The 18,397-nt window shown below is 46.3% G+C and overlaps 1 protein-coding gene across 2 annotated transcripts in view; it reads right to left on the bottom strand.

The window, feature by feature from the left end:
- The window catches only part of LOC135388686 (ras-specific guanine nucleotide-releasing factor 2-like), a 457,533-nt gene that overhangs the window by 132,485 nt on the left and 306,651 nt on the right, over window positions 1–18,397 (bottom strand). For both annotated transcript variants that reach the window (XM_064618396.1, XM_064618397.1), the window contains exon 2: window positions 7,855–7,896. In XM_064618396.1, the coding sequence (XP_064474466.1) occupies window positions 7,855–7,896 (42 nt within the window). The remainder of the gene's footprint in view (window positions 1–7,854; window positions 7,897–18,397) is intronic.

Here is an 18,397-nt window from a genome sequence, read left to right as displayed (position 1 = left end):
GTGTTGACGCACTGGAAGAGCCGACGACGAGGGTTCGGAGCCTATCCGGGGAGCTCGTATCGAACGCGATCCGCGCTTGCTATTCCGGTTGCACTCCGCGCTTCCAGGTAATCGATTTCTGGAGAGCAAGCAAGTAACAGCACCCTCTTTCAGAGCCGCTCAATCAGCCCTCTGTGGCCAGATGCATCTCTAGCCCTTTTTAAGTTGTATTGATTAGCGACCATGTGGTCGTTAGTTCCTATTAAGGGAAGTCAATTTTAGGGCACATTGGTGAGCTCCGCGTATGCGTTATCGATGTAAAGTTTGTGCTTCTCAGAAACTTCGGGATATCTGCGTAAATTACATTTGCGCGCTCTAAACCTTTGTTTATGGTCCTCGGAACCGGAGGATTATCTCCAAATGACAGTGACGGGAACACTGTCGCCTACTCCAGAAACCCGTGAGAGGCGCCAAGTGACTGGTTACCCCATCTTCCTTTCTACACTCGTAGGTCGTGCTGAAGACTGGGAGGTGCTCCATTCAAATTCTACCACCGGCTGTGCTGTTTGAGACTTTCGCTGGGTTTTCGGGTAGACATTCCAGACGAATGACAGCACAGTTTCTCCTGAGGTCGGCCCAGGACGCATGCTAACCACTTCTTCCGTACTCCTTCCTGCTGTCCTCTTTCCATCTGCCCACATCTCTACACCGCTCATAGCCATAGTTGCTTCGCAGCGCTAACACGAAATCACAAAAAAAAATCTACGCTCTTAGAAAAGAATTTTACCGCATACAGCGCTGAAGGCCAATGATTGCACAGAATGACATCCTTATCCCCCCCCCCCCCCCCGATTTGCAGAAAGCGAAGGGCTCGAGCCTTTTTTGTGTGCGGCGCACGTTTTGTGCGCACGTGTCTTCCCGTACACTGCTAATCGTGGGGAATACCCTGTGACACAGCCACAAGACATTCTGCGGCAGACGACAGGAAGCGACGCAGACGGTGTCATCTGCTAAGTTTCGTCTGCTAAGTGTCATCTGGTAAGTGTTGGCTGCTAAGTGCGCAGTACGCCATTTCCGATATTCCGGCACCGTGTGAATGCTGAACATTACACGGGACGCAACTTCGGCTCTGTGAACAGTGATTTCGCTTTTAAATGCGATGGCATTTCCTTAACGCACTTTTGGGCGTCGGAAGTGTGAAGTGAAGTGAATGAAAAAAGAAAAAAATTGAGAAAATTGGCACCACCAACGCGTCGGAAGTGTAGCGTCATTGTAGAGGGACACTTTCACTCTTGCGATGCGTTATCTCCCCCTTCGTTTGTTTCTTTATTGGCCTCGGCTGATAACAAACACTTCGGCGGGCGGGGATTTAGGAGATTGGAAGGACTCTTCATGATAGCGGTTCCTAAAACACGATAAGCCCTTATTTCTTTGAAGCGGCTGGCACCATCTTAAGGATTTTTGTTTTGACAGCTAACTTTATTTTATCGTTTTCGTATACTGCTTGGCGACCTGCTGAAACTCCCTGACTGCGTGACTTCGCTGTGTCATCAATATCGCCCGACACCACGGAGTTACAGTGCAAACGACGTGACAACGGCAAATGTGGATGTGCAAGACGGCATCGTTATTCGTTCGATGGGGACTCTCAAAATCACCGAAAACGATGGAGTAGGTCGTATCGTCCGTCTATGGCTCCGGTGTGTTGGCGTCGTAACGGGTCGCACCGCTAAAATCAAGGCCGCCTCGCTACGTGCCATCAACCCTTGTCTCAGTACGGACGGGGTTCCCATCAACCTGAGGACGGTCACCATCGTAATGTAAAAAAAAAGAAGAAAAATTAAAAATAAAAAGAACGCCTGCAACCGTATTCACTTCCCTCCCGTCTAGGCCAACACCATGACCATTCATAAACTGCAAGGTGCTATCTACAACAAGGTAGTGCACACCTATAGCAAGTCACAACTGCAACACCTCGTCTAAGTTGCTTTGTCACAAGTGTCTAGCATTGATGTCCTGTACATCATTAATGTTTACGGAGACTTCATGTTCTATCACGCCTTGCGCAACGCAGACAAGCATCTACACGACGAGTTTCGAAGACTGGAGCGCCAGAGGCTCGATACCGTCACGCGATGCGCAGAGAAGAAGTTCCTCGAGTCGGTCGAAGATGCCGAAAACAAGCTCTCCTGGCATGATCGTCACTCTGAGCATGGCCGTAGCGAACGTTCAGATTTTGTGGGCACGCATAATGGACGTTCAGGGTAATGCAATTCTTACGAAGGTGCGCGTGCTGGGGTTGACGGAAACGTGGACTGATGATTCGTGTGAGATAGGCGGATGCGGGTGCGTGTCGTTCCGCATCCGCCAAGAGAGCAGAGCGGCTGGTGTCGTACTTTACGGGAAGCAAGGGAACAGTGCGGTCACTCCATGGCATCTCCCCATCAAAACGAATGGAGAAGCGGGAGACGTGTGCACAATCGAGAGCACTATCAATGGTCGTAAAACCACCATTGTCGCTGTCTGCCTCTCGCCAAACGTTTCACGAGACGACATCAAATTCTTCCTCACTTGGAATCTCCTGCCGCGAGCTCCTAAAACGCAACTAAACTTTACCGAGGTAAAAACGGTGCACCGTACCGACGTGACGCTCATTGTGCGTGGAGACTTTAACATTAACGTCAGGGACGACAACAATGGGTTGGATATCGACTATATGAAGGAGACGTTCAACTTGGACATCGTGGGTGATGTGAATGTGCCGACCACACGCAACGGCGCAACGACAGACCGCGTGTTCGCGAGAAGTACATGCTAGTTTGCGCTAGATGGACTACATATCCTACTGCAGTATCTACGAACCCATCATCTGCATTGCTAGACTTGAAATCACCCAGACGACGAGGAATCGTCCGAGTGATCGTGTAATGGTGGTGCGTTCAGGTTCTTATGGCCTGAGGAATGAATACCGAGTTTTAGCAGGTGGGAAGTTCTCACGTTAACGCTTGGGAAAATATGATAAGTCAATCGATTTACATTGCGTTGCTGATCTTTGATTTGACAGCTTCATTTGTCGTGTCGTTTCCATAGAGTGTTCAACATGAAAGAATTGATGTTCTGAGGCTGCAACAACATAGAAGGGACAAATACATACAGAGACTCAATCTGCCTAGGAAATTAACGATGAAAGATGAAAGTCACTGAAAAGGTTAGCTAGCTGTAGGACTCGAACCCACATCTTCTGGATTGCCGGTCCAGGGATCTACCAATTGAGCTATGCTAACACGCCTTCTCATCGACTTCCAGGGTGCGTCATCTGAAGGGACAAACCAGCCACTCTTAGCTCAATTGGTAGAGCCCTGGACCGGCAATGCAGAAGATGTGGGTTTGAGTCCTACAGCTAGCTAACCTTTTCAGTGACTTTCATCTTTCACCATAGACTGTTGCCGATCTGCTAAAGCTCCCGAAAGTATGCTTCTTTCGTATCCAAACTGAATTCGCCTTCCTTCATCTGCTGCAATGCTATAGTACTGGCGTTTGGCAGTGCGCCAAAGAGCAGCCACGTTTTTCCTCCACTAGAACCGGCCTCGATGGCTCAGTCGGTAGCGTGTTCGCCAACTGATTCCGAGATCGCAGGTTCGAACCCGGCCGAGGACGCCAGCAACTTGGTGGCAGGGTACAAGTTGCTTAGACACGCCGTCTTCCGCGAGGAACGTTAAATACGGGGTGCCGTGTGATGAGCTTTCATCGCACGTTAAAGAACCCTCAGGTGGGCAAAAGCAATCCACAGCCCGACCGCTGTGGCGTCGCTCATGATCTCAGTTGTCTCACGACGGAAACTCCAAATTCTTTCTTTCTTTCTTCCACTAGAATCTGAAGAAGAACGCAACGCAAGGCTCACGAAGCCTTATATGCCTTCGGTACCAGCGAAAATAATGAATCCCACGACAGTTGGACAGTCGACTCTGGAGCAAGTAGTCACAGGACAGGACCCCTGAACGTGCTTTGGAATTACAACGAGCAGAGTAAAGTCGCACTCGCAGACGGACGACTAATGGAAACACTGGGGGTCGGCGACGTTAAAGTCGAAGTCACGATTGGAAGGAGAGTGAACTCCTTGACAGCGAGGAGCGTGCTCCATGTACCAGGGATGGCTGATAACCTTATCTCTGTGTCCAAACTGGCGCAATATGGGTTTACGGGTCCCTTTCGCGACGGCCTGCGCAAAGTCTATTGCGAAGAGCAGCTTCTTTTCAGCGCTGAAGACAGATACGGCATTTACAAGTTGCACGCGAAGGTTATCGCGGCCCGGAGCATGCCCGCACATGTAAAGAAGGCTTGAAGAATTTGTCGCACAAGCGTATGGGACACGTCAACTACTCGACGTTGAGTGAGATGCAACGCATGAATACTGTTAGGGGACTCCCAAACATGACTGGAGATATCATTCCCTGCATCAATTGCCTCCACGGAAAACAACCGCGCAGCTCATTCTCGAACGTAGGAGATCGACGAGACGAGACGCTGGAACTTGTTCACATGGATATTTGCGGTCCTTTTCACGAAGCTTCTATAGGTGGGAACAGATTTTTTCTCACAATCGTCGACGACCACAGCCGAAAAATATTTGTTCGTTTTCTCAAGCACAAGGACGAGGCAGCTGAAGAGATATAAGCCTTAGTCGCACCAGTGCGTCCTACGTTTCCATTTTTGTTCTTTCTATTTCTATTCTATTCTATTCTAAGTCTTGGTACGCATGGCAGAACCCCAAACTGGGCACAAGGCCAAATGAATACGAACAGATAGGGCGGAGAATTCATAGGCAAGCAATTACAATAGTTCTTCAGGAAGGAAGGCATTGTGCATGAAAGGACCGTTACCTATTCTCCAAAACAAAATGGTGTTGCTTAGCTGGCTGAACCGTTCTTGAAACGGGACGGACGCTACTACGTCACTCAAACTCGCCCGAAAAATTCTGGGCTGAAGCAATGAAGTGTCCGTTAAAAATCGTTGCGCTAAGCAAATACTAAATGGCATGGTACCCGAGGAAATTTGGTCCGGGCCAAAACAGTTTTTGAGTTACTTCAAAGGCTTCGGTTGTATCGCCAACGCATCGGTGCCCTCACAGCTGCGATGCAGGATTCACGAAGCAAGTCCTGCATCTTTATAGGCTACAGTGATGACCGACAGGGCTCTTTTGTATCGCTTAGATACAAAAGAACACAGCCAAAGACGAGGGACGAAGACTTGACGCTACAACTGCTTACTGACAACTGACAGAAAGCCTGAGGGAATAATACCTATTCGAGTTTCTTGCATCCACAGGCTCGGGTACAATTTAAAATAGGTTGCAACAAGATACGAGGTACCAGTTGTGTTTACAGCGCCTACATAAAACTCGTCTTCCTCTACGCAACAACAACAGATAAACTAATGATGATGAAAGGGGAAATACGCCACATGAGGTGCGGCCCACTACCCCAAGGCACAATGGGCAGGATGAGATGTGTGTGCGCAAAAGTGAACCAGGACTGCGAAAAGAGAGGGTGTAATGTTAACCACAAGAACAATTATGTTGACTGCAAGGAGGCTGTGGTTTATAACGTTCCGCTATCGTGCGATAGGACATATGTTGGTCAGACAGGTAGATGCGTAAAGGACCGCCTTCGCGAACACGCTCGCTTAGTGAAGAACACTACACCCGTGGACACTTGGCAATACATTGTAAAACCTGTGGGTTCTCTCCCATGTTTCAGAGAACAACTATAGAAGCAATGTTTGCGAAACAAAGTACGCGTGAGATAGTCGAGGCTTGCATGATATCAACACTTGGGAAGGCGTGAGCCAACCTTCAATTGACTTATCGCCACAAGAGATTAGCTCTGTGTGCTACACGCGCTGTTAGACCGCCCTAAGAAGTCAAGGAGTGAGTTTTCTTGTCACCTCTCCTTGTGTGTGTGTGTTTTTTCCCTGCCCTTTCGCATTAAAATTTCTGTCAGTTGCCAGTAAGCAGTTGTAGCATCAAGTCTTCGTCCCTCGTCTTCGGCTGTGTTCGTTTGTATCTAATATATACCAACTACCCCACATGAGCACGTCAGTGGGGTATAGCTCTCAAAAGTCAAAGTGTTCTTCAGAAGAAAACCTTTCTTTTGGGAAGACAGACGAGGATTAGAACTTCGGCAACAAAGTGTCGTTGAGGATTCGAATACGATTCCATTGACAATATGCCACGAAGAACTACAAACTGTCACCCGGAAGAAAACCGCATTTCAAACGGAGTACTATCTCCAGGGCAATCGAATAGATAAAGTAGACCGCTATAAATACTTGGGTGTTGTTATCTCTAGCGACCTTAGGTGGAATCACCATGTACAACATGTCACTACAAAAGCTAGAAACAAACTGTTTTACCTAAGGAGGTCACAGAGTCTTGCGACGGCTGAAGTGCGTTTATTGTCTTATAGGACACTTGTTTTGCCTGTGTTATTGTACGCAAAAGTCATCTGGGATCCCCATTTAGTAACCTTAAAACAAGAGCTAGAAAAAATACAGCGCCTTGCTGCTCGGTTCATTTTTAACAGATATAGAAGAGCAGAATCTCCAACAATTATGTGCCAACAGGCAAAGTTAGAGTCAATTGAGATCCGTAGCTCAAAGGAGAGGCTAAAGTTCTTATATTTAATACTTCGTAATGAAGTTCAAAGCTCTTTGAAATCCAAAATTCAGCTTCAAGACCCATTCTCGCTTCGTGACCGGCATCCTTTGACATTGAAAGAGATCAGATGCAGAACTGACACATTTAAGTTCTCCTTTTTACCAAACACGATAGCTGACTGGAATAAATTGCCAGCTGACATTTGTAACGCGGATAAATATGATAAGTTCGCAAACATGTTAGATCATTACTTTAAAAGTGACTAATACATCCCAGCTGGCTCTGCAACTTTTCATCTATTTCTCTACTGCCTTTGATGTTGTGTTATTATGCGTCTAGTTCTCTATATATTGTTGCACAGGTGTGTAGTTTTCTTTTATTCTAGTGTGTGTTCTAATTCAAGTGTGTAGTGTTTTTATGATTGTGCGAAATTTATTACACCTACTCTGAGCACCGTAAAATTGCGTACTTGTATCCCACTCCTGCTATGGCGCCTGGTGGCGCCCGCAGTATTCAGAAATAAATAAATAAATAAATAAACCGCATCCGAATGCGACATCAGGGACCCGTAAAACGACATTGAGGGTCGAAAGTCCAAGAACCTGCGTAAAAAATCAGACCGGTTGGCCATAGATCCAATAAAGCCGGACTACTGTCGCCAAGCTAACGAAACCCCAAATGAACCGCAGCGTTTCGTAGAGGCCGTATCCTCACCAGACCGCAAGAAATGACAACGAGCCATTGAATGAAGAGTTAAGCTACCATGAAGAAATGTGCACATGGGAAAGAGTTCCCAGAAAAGAAGGGATGAAAGTGGTGAAAAGCAAATGGGTCTTTCGTATAAAGAACGAAAGTAACGGAAGTAAAAGGTATAAGGCCAGACTAGTAGTACATGGATTTACCCGAGAACAAGTTCTTCTTTTCTAGTTTATCTAGTTACATTCTGGTGAAAATACACCGCAAGGGAACTAAATGCAAATGTAGGAACTTTCATCACGTGTATTCCCAGATATCGTCTACCATTTACCTTCTTGTATTCAGTGTTTCTGTAGAATTAGATGTAACATGAGAGAAAAATCTACAATTTGATTTTTTTTTTTTTGTATTCTTCATTCGAGTCGCCGTTACCTCCGTTCATTATACCGTATAAGGCGACTGTGAACGGAGTCTCATTGGGGGGGGGGGGGGGGGGGGGGTTGTGAGCGAGTGAAGAGACTTACCTTGACTCGTTCTGGCGTGGAAGCTCCTCCTCCCCGCAGCGGCTTTCATCCAAAAGAAGGAAAAAGAAGAGAAGTGTTACAAACCAATACAAATGACACACAACCAATGCACTAAATACCCCTTCATGCTTGGAGAGTAGGCATACCACACAGAACCACAGAGAAAACAGAACTACAGTTCTTTGTGTCCATTATGGGGTGTTCCACCTAACGTGATAAAAAATCGTATTAAATATCTACTTGTCTGAACATGAAGGGGTCAACGCTATTTGTGCCAGGGAGATTTCGCCATTACTTCTCAAAATTTAATTCGCGAGAATTTCAATTTTCCTAGTATAACTCCGAAATTTGCCAAGCCAACCTCACGTTTTTTTGACGGAAGCAGAGAGAGCATGCCGGATTTACCCCATTCTAGATTAGATTAGAAGTAGAAAAAAAAAATGGAAACGCAGATGGCACTGGTGCGACCAGCTGTTGCATGACGCTTGATGTGTGAAAGCATCGAGTGATTTGAAAGATTACTTCAGCACGTATGTCCTTGAGGTAGTTCGCCAGGGTGCACAGCGCAGGTTGTTGGTGCTGTTTTGGCCAGCTCCCCAGTACCTTCTCAACACTAAAAGGTCGGTCGTCAAATTTAGCAAGGGTGTTCTTCAGTCTTTGCCGACTAGAGTCGAAGCGTCGGCAGGCGACCAGCACGTGCTCCGTGTTCCCCACGGTTCCGCAAGTTGGACAGTTCGGCGATCCAACGACACCTATCTTATGAAGTAACCCTACTGCTAGCGGGACGTTGAGTTGCAGGGGATGGATGACGGACTCTAAGGGCATTTGCATCTTCGATGGGAGACAGTGGGTGCAGCTGGGGTCGATTCGCACGAGGAACGAGTGATTCATGACGTGGCCTGTCCACATGGTCTTAGAGAAGCGTTACGTAGGGTGGCAAGTAAGTAATTTGCGTCAGATTGCGTGAAGTAGATTTCATGAGCCTTTCTGTTATGGTGAGCAATTCGAGCAGCCTGGCCCGCCTTCTCATTTCCACCGATACCGCAGTGCCCTGGGATTCACTGGATGATCGACTTTTTGTTTCTGCAGAATTGTGTGCTGTGACAACACAGTAGACGACATGCGCAAGTGAGGATTTCGTTGAACCTTGCATTGTTTTGAGGCCAGAGTCAGAGAAAACAACCCCTGAAGTCGGGGTTTCTTTTGATGCTATGTATAGGAGAGCTTCCTCGATGGCGTAGAGCTGTGACGCAGTTAAGGACGTCCTGTGAGAGAGATGGATCACACGGTGATCTCCCGAGGACGGAACGACGAATGCGCAAGGCGACAACTCTTGTGATGTGGACGCATCTGTAAATATATGTTGGAGTACGGAGTACTGAGCTACCACCATCCCGTGCGAGCTGAATTACAACAGGCGCTGTAGTGTCCTTCTTTGACTTGGGAATGGGAGATGTAGGCAGAGGCTTGAACAGAGGTATTTCATGGAAGTAGGGCCTCAGAGCTTGGTGAATGCTCGACCTTGATCGCGTACGAATTCAGCGGGCCAGCGGGTGCTTGACATGTCGAGACAGCAAACGTGTATAATGCCTGAGGGATTCGGTCATCCACTACACAGATATAGGTGGCTCTCTAGCTTCAGCAATAGCTGCGAGGTTGGAGGTTGCCGGCGGGACGCCGAGGCAGAGCTGAACACTTTTCGCTGCTGCAAAATACATATTTTGCTGCAAAAAACACTATTACAATGATAATATTTAAAAGCAATTGCGAAAACCGTCGTTTCGTGGCGCGCAAATAGACGATTTCAGGAAATCCCAGCGCTCCTTGCGCACGCGTTGCTTCCTGGGAGATTACTGTCATTAGGAAGGGAGAACAGTCCTTTACGTTTCACCAAGGTAGAAATTTGGGGTAGTTGGTACATAGCCACGAGTAAAAACTTGCAGCCAAAGAGAGGACGGAAACACAACAGTTCCGACACAACACTGCAGTTCCCGCTGTTGTGTTGTTGTGTCTCCGCCCTCTCTTTGGCTGCAAGTTTTTACTCATGGCTTTACGTTCCGTTTTTGCTGATCTTGACACCTCGTGGATAATGGGCCGACAGAGGAGAAATCGAAATCGTTGGGAAACCTTCCCTTCCTTTCTGATATGCAAGTTCCCATAGTTCAAGGCGGCGCTAAGCTCTCTGGGATTTTCTGAAGTCGTCTATTTGCAGCCGCGCCCAGATCTCGAGAAGCGATGCGAGGAGGCCATGTACCTGCCCTCACACTTTCCCCTTTTGCCCACTTTCCCTTTTCCCAGCAGCGTGGTTGCAACGCAAAGTTATTTGAAAGAAGAGCGAGAGGGAAACAGGAAGGGGCGGGTGACCGTTTTGCCTCCGCCGCATGTTGCATTAACTTGACGGGGAACTGAGCTTGCTCGACAATTTCCGCGCCTCGAAACGATATTTCCCCCCCCCCCTTTTTTTAGCTATTACCAAAGTAGCAGGAAATATATTTCGCAATGCAATGGGGTAAATCCGAAGTGTGCTTCCGATTTCTGTAATAAAAAAAAAGAAAAAAAAAAAGAAACGTGAGGTTGTCATGGCAAATTTCGGAGATCAATTGGGGCAACTCAGTTTAACGCGAATTAAATTTGATAAAGGTAACGAGAAGTCAGGGCAAAATTTCCCCCGAGATAATTAGCTTTTACCCCATAACGTTCAGACAAGTAGATATTTTAATACGATTTTTTATCACGTAAAGTGAAACGTCCTGTTTATCATAATTGCATCCGAATGTATCTATGTGCATTTATTCAAAGCGGTGGTTGATCACCGAGGAAGGTGCTTGCTCCTACCAGTACTTAGGTATAAGCAGCTCTGACTTAGTGTTGAGCACTATGTGCAATGGAGAAGCCTGTTGTAATGCACCTTCTTTTGATTTACACATACTTCTACACGCAATATTTTGCAAGACAAGTTAATGCTCCCTAACAGCTAATACATCATCTCGCGTTTTTATTGCTTTCATTGTGTTCCATTTTGATGTGTATTCGCTAATGTACCTGCCGTTGAAAAGCTAATCTGTGACCCGCTGTACAAGTCGCTTTCTCCTGGTATAATGCCAAGCGGCGCTGTAGGGTATTCAAACAGATAAATTACCTTTACCAAGCACCTTGTTTTTGCCTCCGTATAGCATGCAGAACATTGGGCTCTTACACATCGAATATATTATAATATCGCTCAGTGGATGCAGCGAACGAAAAAAAAGAAAAGAAAATGAAAGACAGCACTTTCTCTTGAGATTCCTACCTCTTTTGACGTAGAACTTGCGTCTTTCCGATCGTTCATGTAGGTTTAAACTAATGAAGTCAACGCAATTAACCTATATTTTTATTACTAGTTCAGTAATATTTGACTGGTAAACTAAAACAAGTAAATTAGATTACGTTCAATGTAATCAAAGTTAGATTCTACACCCAAAACCTCCTTGACCTCTACACCGGAGAGATCCCCCTAAGTTTTTTTCTCGTGTTTTAAGACCGTTACGAGGGCATCCCTCCTCCCATTGCCGCTTGCAGAACATAATTCTCTGACTGTTGTCTCCAAAGTCGAAGTTTGTGAAACGGAAATTGTCCCTTGATGACCCATTTGATACACAACAGTCTACGTGCTTTTGTCTCGTGCCTGTCACACAGAAGCGAAGCAGGTGTATAACGCTCTCCTTTCTGATCATGGTCAAGCGTAGCTCGTGAAGCTAACTCTGAAGTCGGAACAATGGTTACTCTAAACCAGGAGTTATACAGCGCTGTTTTCTTTATCTCGACAGAAGGTGGGGGGAATATGTTTATTAAAAAAGGAGGAAAGGTTAGTCAGGCGTAGGCCGACTTGCTATTCCTTCAAGAACAAAGAAAAGAAAGAAAGAAAAGAACACACACACACACGCACACACACACACACACACACAAAAAGCCTTAGAGGCTGGTCGAGAGGTCGGTGGCACGAAGAAAGCTCAAGAGGGTAGTCGTAACGGCCCCCTGGTTGTGCAGTACCGGGCCGAGCAGGGTGGCCAAAGTGACGTTAGGGTAGCCAAGTTGTCGCAAGTGGTGTTGGAGGATGAGTCTTTGTGAGCGGTACTGGTTGCAGGATAATAGGGAATGCCGCACTGCCATAGTCGTGTACACCTTGTTTTTGTTATTAATATTGCGCATGTCCCTATTACTTCGGAGACGTAAGAAACTTTCTCGGGTAAGTCTTGATATTCCTTGCAGAGCCCGGCAGGTCTTACCCGAATTGTCAGGGCTCACCGTACATCGCCTTGTCAATTACGACGGGCTACTCCATCTTTCCTTCCGTGCTAAACGCGAAGAAAAGAAGAGAAAAAGAAGAGAGAGAGAGAGGAACGTTTTGCGGCAGCGCTACAATTTTTTAAAGAGAATCTTGTGCATCGCGGCTGCTACAGGCTAGGATACATTAAATTCCCATTAAAGTCTCTCGTCGGTGGCTTCTGCCTCCTCATTTTTCATCAGATTTCATATACTCTTACAGCTGCCAGTCCGCATTTATTACAGTGGATACCATATCAGCGACTAGACGGGCGTAGAAGCCATTTTCGGGCCTTTAAAAAGGGACCGGAAAGTTTTTACGTGTGTTTGCAAATGGCGCATATTTTTTTAGCAAATCGGCGAAAGTAATAAAAGGAATAGCTCGCAACGGCCTGTTGAAGGAGCCGTCAGTGAGAGGATTTCTTCCACGGTGTGCCCTTACCACGCATCGGTCGGTAGACGATAGCGTACCAGACGAACTCGATGCTGGACAGGTGCTTATAACACGTCATTGCAAACGTCGACATGCACGTGACCATAACCAGCGGCATGTCCGAGCGGATTAAGGCATCCCGCTCGTCCGTGGTAGCCAATGTTGTGCTGAAGAGGCAGGTGGTGTGTTCGAATCCTACCACCGGCTGTGTTGTCTGGGGTTTTCCCTGGGTTTTCCAAAGACCTTCAAGACGAATGTCGGCACAATTCCCCTTAAAGTCGGCCCAGGACGCAAACTAACCCCTTCTGCCCCCCTCTCACTCCTTTCTGCTGTCCTCTCTCCATCTCTGCATATCTGTACGCCGCTCATAGCCACAGTTGCTTCGCGGCGCTAACACGGAATAAAAAAAGTGACCATAAGATCTGCGGCGTCCATGATCAGCAATCAGACCTTCTCTAAACAGCGGAATTGCTGTTTCTGGGCGTCGTTTTGTAACTTATTTCGACTGGAGTACTTCGTTGGATCCGATATTCTCGCAGTAAAACACGTAGATTTGAGAATGACGCGTACATCCTACCGCTGGCCACTCTCGAAGGTGTTCATAACGACGCTGATGCTAAGGATCATTGATGATGATGATGATGATTGAAAGAAAAAAAATGAGGATCATTCAGTCGATGCGAATGCACTCATATATCAGTGGAATACAATAGGCTGCCATGTCACGTAAGAATAACTCCATAAATTACATTGGTAAAATACGTTCCACTGTTGACTTTATGCCGAATGGAACATGTCAGAAAGCGCTAAAACGAAATATAAGAAAAATCGCATATCGCCCTATGGCATGTAACCTCGGACAAGATGTTGATTTTGCCACAACCGATCGCTTGAGGGTAGCCACAACAGTGGCTGGTATAGGGGATACCTGTGGCGTTCATTTGCATCGCTGAAAACATGAACCAATTGTGTGTTGAGTTCATTGTGCGGTTCCTCCCACGTTCTAATGACTCGGTGCTTTCCCGCATTGTTTCGTCCACTGCAGCACGCAGCACAGAACGTTCTAACCGGTCCTAACGTTAAGTGGATGCCGCCGTTTTTGCTTGGAAACGAGTTCGATCATCCATGTTTACGATGCGAAGATTTGCATGCACGCAAAGTACGCACATGAACACTGCTAGCGACATACTTCGCTCAAATCACAGTGTTCAACCCACGCTATTTTGTCGCGACGTACGAACGTCACATGTAAATGACATGGTTGTGAATTGTCAATATACATCTAGACACATCGTAGACGTCTCTGCAGCAAAAAGAGCGTCGGTAGCGGGTAAAAATATGTAGGATTCCATGAGTATGTGTCGGGAAGAGTCGGTTCCGTAGTAGGACACCCGAGAAATGGAGATTAGTGGGCGTATTTTTCTATTGAAGACTAGAGGATGGGCGAACGGGCAATGCTCAAACATATTGCGCATTAATATTCCAGTTAATATTATAACATTAACTCTCTCTGTCTTTTTTAGTTCATAAATCATTCCGATTACAGTAATCACTTCTTGTAAACCCAGATGATTTGACGAAGGTGTTCCCGCATATTTCGTCGGGTACAAGACAAAGAAAGAATATGAGTGGGAAAACACACCCAAAAAAAGGAAAAGCGTAAAAGAAACCAAGAGAGGTGGACGTGCGAAGAGTAGCCTATATGAGACACGACATGGGCGTAGTATTCGATCTGGCATCATGATTCCTTCGTGCAAACTGCAGATGTTCTCTGGGAATCAAGAAGTCGTTCTTCTATCATCGGGCTTTCTCTCTCTTGCATAATACGCGGACGAAGGTTATTTTTATTAGGTTTATCCGGAATATTTTGTTCCACGTGGCGACAGGGACACGCGACGAACGAAAGAGCCCTCTTTCATTCCGAGCTGCAGTTTATCAGGTAATCCGGGCGTGTTTTCATGAGAATGCGTTATGGGATGTTCTTTGACGTAATCCGGGGGAAGGGGGGGGGGGGGGCAGTAGTGCGCATCTTATCTGTTGTCGCGCAGGCAGACCTCGCGCTTTCTTCAGTACGACCCCCCCCCCCTTCCCCCGTTATCTGTTGTATTGGTCGAGAAGAACTTCGTATTACCAGAAAGCGTTCCGTTTACCGATGCTGATATCGAAAAAAGGACTCACGTGAAGGTCGACATGGTGTATCGGTGAGCTCGACCATGCCGTATATTAGTGCACTCACCGGATAACATCACACTTGTAAACAGAGCGGGTGTGATGCTATCTGGTCAATACGCTAATGTGCGGCATGATCGAACTCTCCGAGAACGCGCCTTATCAGATGATTGTGATCGTGAGTTTCGAAGGCACGAAACGCCGAGCTATGCCTGACATTCCGTCTAAAATGAGCAGGCCTTTTGCTTTTCTGAGATGCTGCGGGACTTATTGCATTTGTATCGACGTCTGTGTTGTGATATTACAGCGTAAGCTGTTAAGGGCAGATCCGCCCGAGATCGCGGGGTCGGCGTCCGCAGGAAACGTGCGTCACGTGACCCCAGCAATGTGTTATCGTCGCCTCTCCAACTAGCTGCTCGCCACCTGGCGGGCCCCAGCGCAATCAATGAATGATAGTAATAGAACACGACAGGTATATTTCGCGCTGATCCGAAACTGCCGCAACTTGCCTTCGTATGCGATGGAGTTTCCCGGCTTACAGAACTCAAACAACAACAGCACGCCTCAATTCCACAGCGCAAAACTACGGCGGAGAAGAATATTCAGTGTCGAGAAGGGGAAGATGAAAAATATACTATCACAGGAGCGGCGTGAATGAAAATAACGAAGACAGCGGGAAGCCACGCGCGAATTATGTTATTTGTACAATTCTTGAAGCGTGTGTCGTGGAAGGAGGCATGAAGCGGGTTAATTTATTCGCCGGCAATCATTCTTTTCTCCGCCATCTTGAGGACGACGCAAGCGCCTCTACAGATAGTTGGAGAGGAGTTTCTTAAGATTTATCGCTTTTATCGCTTTTAGAGGAGTTTCTCGCTGACTTCTTGCTGTAGGCAGAGGCCAACTTGGTACGCTGATAAAATATGCTCCTGGCTCTGGCCTCGTCGACCGGCATGGACGCGCTACGTTTAAAATTGTGAACGGCACCCCGTTCTATGTAACGTCCATAAAATCTTGGCCGTGAAGCGGCCACAAATGCTATCTTGTCGTCGAACGATAGAAAATTTATTCCTCTGCCATGTATTAAAATATCACGTGCGTATCCCAATTTACGCGGGAGCTATCGTTCGAAATCTGGACGCGGGTGACATTTTACAGCGTCAGCTGAAACCGCGCATCACGTGACCCCCGCCAAGTGCAATCCAACCAGCAATACAAAGCGGTTTAACTCGCACTCGTATGGTAAAGCACTTGGGAAAAGAACAGGTACGCCCATCATACCCCGTGTGCCAAAACATATGAGCTGAAAGACCGGAAAGTGCAGAGAGACCCTATTGGTGGCAAGACAGCGTATTGTGCGCGGGGTGACATTACGAAGGCTCGACCGAGTGGGCCTATAGACATCACACGATGATGAATGATTTCAACCATTGTATTGTAAGAACCATTAGGCGTTGATTCACACACAGCTGACGCTGAAAATCGCGTTACAATTGCGTATCCCGCCCTTTCAATTTTTTAATGAACAGCTTGTACCAACGATTCAACAACAATAGCATTTAACCACTCAACTCGTACATAATAATATTGAATGTTACATGAGACATACTTACATTACATCCACACGTTGTGCACGTTACTCGAAAAAAGTAATTGATTACAATTACTTTTACTACTGCGCGAAAAGTAATTCTTTACCGTTACAAATTACTTCGTCCAAAATGTAATACGTTACCGATTAAAAATGTAACGCGTTACTTTTCCCGTTACTTTTAAATTGTGGGCCATAGCAAAGCCAACAAGCCCGCAGTGAATGCAACCATGCAGCTCTTGTTGCAAATTCTAATATGAGACACCAACATACATGATAAGTGAAATTCACAAATACATTTGAAAGCAACATAGAAAACATATACACGCGTTTATTACAGATTTATATACACATTTAAAACAACATCGAAACATCCGCTCCGTTTTGTTACTGTTGTTATTTTTTGCCCGCGCAATTTATCAATACAGTCACCTATCTTACTTTTGCTCTAGTGGGTCGCGGTTGCAAGAGATTATCGTTACTGTGGTGTGCATGGAACACGTGTGGACTAGAGACGGCCGTCACAGTGACCTCTGCGTCATTGCTTCAGTCGAACTCGTGGTGGAACAGAACAGATTTGCTAGCTGAAAAGGGTTGCCATTGTTGACAGAAGGTTAAAAAAGTAATCGATTACACAGTAATTGATTACCGAAAATGATAGTCACATTACTTGGAAAATTACTTGTTCACAAAATTAATTGATTACGTTAAAAAATTACTGAAAAAAGTAATTGATTACTAGTAACGCGTTACGTACAACTCTGATTACATCTTATCACATACATTGGTTCTCGTTAAAGGTAAACACAGTCATTTTTATCCTCGTGTTTCATTTTTACATTGAATGTGATGCGCGAAGAGCCTTATTCCCCCCCCCCCCCCTAATCGGGTCTCTAGTGTCTCATCCATTCCGTGGTCAATGTTTCTTATCACTAACAGAGGCAGCGACGTGACTCAAAGCTTCATCCAGACGGCCGGCGGGACTTACACCGTACACCATGTAAATAACAATATTCGCGGATGATATCTGCTTTCCCAGAAGTCAAGAGAACAAGAAGAGAATCCTTGACTCCGTGGAAATTGTGCTTCTTGCAATGAAGAACACCTTGTCTTCAGGAGGGCTGAAGCTAACACCTGGATATCCCTTGTTTGTATCCCCCAAGGAAAACACGTTGGAAGGCTTTCGAAAGCTTAGCCTCAATGGCATTCCAATCCCAAACGGATACGGCCGATTGCAGTTGACAGGAGTGGAAGAAGTGAAATAAACTTTTAGGTTGAACGGCATCTCGAGGGCAAAGACATTAGCCACTCTAAACGTAGTTAGTGATACAGCCTGAGGATTCCACTACACAGATGGCACTCTCGCATTGGGCACCGCACAGCGACCATATTCAATCTAGGATCAGGACATGGTGGATAACCGACACTCCTATCTGCTACACGCCTTTGCTAACAATTAATACAAGATGGAAAGTGTAAAACAAAAACAAAAAGGAAGAAGAAGGCCGCCTCCCATTTTCGAGCGAACGCCAGGGACACTTCTTTATTATTATTGTTATTATTATTATTATTAAACCCCACATTACTTCCCCACATTATTATTACTAAACGTCATCCCCCTTCCCCCAAGAGCGAACCTACCAGAACAAGTGGAGAGAGAACTTGGCTAGAAGCGCGTTATGTGGTGAAGTTTACATTCTAAGGGTACATTTATGCTGCAGCATCGCTGCTCGCTGCTCGCTGCAGCTTCAAGCACATCGCTGCTCGCATAACCGCTAGGGTGCGTTTACCCTGCAGATTGCTCAAGATGCTGCTCGCTTTCGCTATATCAGTCGCCTAGCAGCGTTCACTGTGGAAGGATGGAAACGAGGAAAAGTGGGAAGGAGGAAACCGACTTCATCACAACCAATCGCAGGTCAGATTTCAAGACGCCAGTCATCAATGATACCAGGAAGACAAACATGTTTACATTCCTAGGTGCAGCGAGCAGAGCGGCAAGCAGCGGCGAGGATAAGCGAGCAGCCAGGCTGCAGGGTAAATGCACCAACAGA

Source organism: Ornithodoros turicata, chromosome 3, assembly GCF_037126465.1.
Source record: "Ornithodoros turicata isolate Travis chromosome 3, ASM3712646v1, whole genome shotgun sequence".
Lineage (NCBI taxonomy): Eukaryota > Metazoa > Arthropoda > Arachnida > Ixodida > Argasidae > Ornithodoros > Ornithodoros turicata.
Note: the sequence above shows the minus strand (reverse complement) of the source record. Positions and strands in the feature narration are given on the sequence as shown.